This window comes from Cyprinodon variegatus, unplaced genomic scaffold, assembly GCF_000732505.1.
Source record: "Cyprinodon variegatus isolate N-32 unplaced genomic scaffold, C_variegatus-1.0 Scaffold1173, whole genome shotgun sequence".
Lineage (NCBI taxonomy): Eukaryota > Metazoa > Chordata > Actinopteri > Cyprinodontiformes > Cyprinodontidae > Cyprinodon > Cyprinodon variegatus.
In genome coordinates, this window is record NW_015151626.1 from 139,572 (window position 1) to 144,075 (window position 4,504).

Here is a 4,504-nt window from a genome sequence, read left to right on the forward strand (position 1 = left end):
TCAGGAAATCCTATATACCAGCTGATGGATTTAAAGCACGTCTGGATTTTGAGTTTTGTTTTTTGCTTCACACATTTAATGGCATTTTTGAGTACGCAGATGTGCTCTTTTCAATACTACAGGACAAAAAACTGGATGTACAGTTTTGTCTGGCAAGAGTAAAGGAGTTTTGTGACACCGTTGAGCGAGAGAGGAGCCGATACGAGGAAATCTACGAGGCCACTGAACGCACCGCGGGCGCTCCGAGTGCACGAAGAGGTCCAGCGCAAGATCCATCCTCGCGCGCACTTCCACCAACTCCACGGTAGGATTATGGACAATATTATTTGCCAGACACAGACCAGATTTGAAGACCACGAAAAACTGATCTTTGTCACCCTCCTCGACCCCCAGAAGTTTCAGGAACACCAGAAAAATTTTCCTCATGCAGCCTTTTCCAGCTTAGCACAGAGTCATGGGACACTTTTCGATCTACCTCGGCTAAGAACAGAACTAACTGTAATGTATGTCATGGATGATTTTGCAGGTAAATCTCCCACTGATCTCCTTGACTTCCTTCAGCAGAAAAATCTCATTGAGAGCATGAGGCAGCTATACACGTTTGTGTGTTTGGCGGTGACCATGCCCGTGTCTACTGCTTCTGTTGAACGGACATTTTCAGCCCTTAAGCGAATTAAAACATGCCAGAAATACGACAGGGCAGGCTCAACTTTCAGCTTTAGCTTTGATGGCGATAGAAAAGGCTTTCTTGATGGAAGTGAAACGCACGGATAATCTGCACAACAGAGTTATTGAAATCTTCTTGAGGAAAGAAAGGAGGATGGATTTTGTGTACAAACAATCAGGATTTTTGGTGAGTAAAATGTTACTATATTTCTAATTAATATTGCAATTTTATCAGGTTATTTTTTTTATTTTTTTTTTATGTGTGTCGCAGCTGTACCTTCAGTAGAAGTTGTATAACCATAAAATAGTTATTGAGGGTTGGATTGAGTCAGACATCGCTCTACCGAAGGCCTAGGTGTGAAATGCACGGCACGCCACTAACTGCGTGTAGTATTCTTTAAATCTGGAATTAATCCCCAGAGGGTCAGTTATGCTAACTCCATGTTCAACCTTGATTGAAAGAATGGTTTGATCTGCACGCTGTTGACGTAATTGGTGCGCCAGCATTTTCCGTATTTTTTCACCATGTTCATACGTTTTGTGTAGTCATTTATTCAAAAGGTTATCCGTCTGTTGTGTTGTCAATAAATTAAAGGAATAGTACACCCAAAACATGATTAGCCTTCATTTTCTACTCACCCCCATGCTGAACAACACTCTGGAGTACTTTTTTGGAGTACTTACAAACCCAGATCCTCTGAATTTGGATTCCCAACGGACCTCATGAACTGCAAACCTGTTTAAATTTTTTTATTTGTTTTTTCCTTTTGAATTATCCTGTTGGAATATATTTTTTTTTTCTCCTTTGAAATTATATTGATCTAAGGCAGGGGTGTGCAATTCCAGTTCCTGGGGGCCGGTATCCTGCAACTTTTACATCCATCCTTTGTCCAACACACCTGAATCAAATGGCTGAGTTACCTCCTCAGTATGCAGTCGGTTCCTGCAGAGTCCTCCCAATTATCTGAGTACTTGATTCAGGTGTGTTGAACCAAAGGCACATCTAAAACATGCAGGATACCGGCCCCCAGGAACTGGAATTGCCCACCCCAAGGTGTGTGTGTGTATATTATATCAATTCATATCCATATAAATCATATAATATAGCTCAATAACATGTTAATGTAACCAATAATCTTTCTATTAGAACAATAAATAAATATAAAACTATTAATCTAGTTTTATAGAAACTATTAATTTTTTTTGTTGTGCTTTATTCACACCCTTTGACTCTGTGGCCGATGTACTTCTGAGCTCATTTAGCAGTCAGTGAAGCCCTAGCGTTACAGTGTCATCCCAATTTGGGGCGTATATATTTGCAAGGATGACAGGTAAATTAATAATAAGTTCCCACTACAATTATAAATCGGCCAGCTGAATCAGCTTCTATTTTTGTAGCCGTAAAAGAAATAGATTTTTTCACAAGAATGGCTGTGCCTCTGGATTTCGAATGGAAATTTGAGTGAAACATCTGACCTATCCACCCTCCTCTGAGTTTAGAATGGTCAAATGTGTTTAAATGTGTCTCTTGAAGAAAAGCGATGTCTACATCCATCTGTTTTAGATGTGAAAGCACCTTTCTCCGTTTTACTGAATTGTTCAAAGATTTTATGTTCCAACTAACTAAATTAACTTTGGTCTGGCAAGTACTTCTATTGACATTCAGTAACTGACTACCAATGTGGCTTGTGATAAAAGATTGAGTATTGAGTATTTGTTTTGATGTCTAATCAACGCATATAAAAGTGCAAATCCCATCACTATTCTATACACACACACAGAGAAGAACAGTAAAACTACTTTTGGTGCAACAGGTATCCCACCCCAACAATCACCCACCTGAACATGGTGATCAAAACCTTCCCCTTTACAACAAAATCCAAACATTATGTGTTTATAAGAGCTCTAGCGTAGCAGCCCGCTCTGCATTTAAAAAAGTAGAAAATAAAAAATAAAATATAAATGATAAAAAAGCTGTTTCAAAAAGTATGTCATATTTAACGTAATGACATTTATATTATGCCCGTTTGTTAACAGAGCAATCATATGTAACATAAACAAAAAACCTTAACAAGGTGAGTTTGACACATCTGTATCAATATTCTTACAATAACATAACTCCTGCTTTCAGGGGGAATCTTTCAAAATGTATATCAGGATTGTCAGTTATTTACTTTTTTCACTTTACAGGTTGAAAATGAAAGGGGCATAGGTGATAAGAGTGAGCCTCCTCATGGGATGTTATTTTTAACATACTTAATGGCCTCCGTAGCATCCCGAAAGCGCTTGTCGGTGCCGTCGTGAGTGATCCGTAGTATGGCTGGGCGTAGTAGTCCGTAGCGCACGTTTTCCTTCCCCCGCAGTAGCTTCCTGACCTCACTGAAAGCCGATCTTGCTTGTGCTACACTTGGTGGATAGTCAGGGAAGATGGAAACAGCAGTAACATTGTAGTGAAGCGGAGCAGCATCACGGGCACGGCGAAGAAAGTCAACACAATCTTGATAGTAGTGCAGCTTCACTTATTATCGGTCTCGGTCTGCCCCCCATGCGACTCGCCGGTTAAGTGCGATGCGATCGGTCAATGATCACGTCTTTATCCAATTTTAAAATCTCTCGAAGCAGCCTCGACATTGACATTGGGGTGCTAGAGGTTTCCACCGGGATGTTCAAAATGCGGATGTTGGACCTCCGCATTCGCCCCTCCATGTCCACGCATTTATCCTGTAGGAACACCACTTTCTTCTCTAGCTGTTGTATGGAGTTTTGCAGAGTCGTGATATCATCTGAGCACCCGGAGAGCCCCTGTTCCATGTCAGACACCGTGGTTTTCATAGTAGCTAGCTCAGCTCGAAATGCAGCAGTACAGCTAGCAATCTCCGATCGAACTGTTAGCATTAGCTCATCTTTAATCCCTCCAAACTCCTTAGCTATCACCGTTGCAAGCTCATTTTGGAAGAGTGTAGTCATTTCGGTCTTGATAGAAGATAGAATCTCAGTCTTTAGGTCTGTCGGGGCTGATTCAGGTCTCTCCGTTGGTCCCTTGTTCCGCTCCTCAATTAATTGCTTCAGCCCTATAAAAGTCCCTAAAGTGTTGTAAGAAGTTGCAAAGTTGGCAACAGCACAAGCAAAAACTTTTTGGGACACAATTGGTCACTGAAGTAGAAAACCTTTCAGAAAAACCTGTCAAAAGAAGAAAATACTGCCAGGCACGACCCAACTACCGTCCCAGTTCTTGGTGGTGTAGAACAAGAAAAACTAATAAAGATCACACACGACAGGAACAAACACACAAATAATAGCCAATATTTCAAGTGGCAAATGATTCAATTCTGCATCTTTCTGGACTGTTTATGACCTATCGCCTATCACCAGAAACCCAAACAATTCCCTGCTTTTGCTGAAACACACCAGTAATGTCTGCAGATAAAAACAAAAAAAAACTAGAACATCCATATTCCAACTTTTACCTGAACCAGCCAAATGCCATCTTTAGTGTCCTCCACTAATTCATAGAAGTGCATCTCCCCACTGAAGGCTGTAGTACTGGAGTCTCCAGCTTCTGTCTGCTCCCTCTCTTTCTTGATGGCCGAGTACAGCTCACCTTGAGTCAGTTCACCTGGAAAGGGGAATAAAAATCAGAAAATTCAGATGATAAACTCTAATTGTTCTATAATTACTAAAACATAAGAACATTAAAAGGTGATCATTTCAGCAGATTGTAGCACAAAAAGTTTGAGAAACTTTGCCTAATCTCATCCAGCACCACCACGCCTTGAGATCACAAGAAGCGCATGCATTGCTGTTCCTCCATCTGCTATAAGGATGTTTTTATTTGCTG

The 4,504-nt window shown here is 40.7% G+C and overlaps 1 protein-coding gene across 1 annotated transcript in view; it reads right to left on the reverse strand.

Annotated features, from left to right (window-relative positions):
* Positions 1–4,504, reverse strand: part of rnf103 (ring finger protein 103) — a 26,314-nt gene that overhangs the window by 19,178 nt on the left and 2,632 nt on the right. Inside the window, exon 2 of the mRNA XM_015401019.1 lies at positions 4,134–4,282. Coding sequence (XP_015256505.1) covers positions 4,134–4,282 — 149 coding nt within the window. The remainder of the gene's footprint in view (positions 1–4,133; positions 4,283–4,504) is intronic.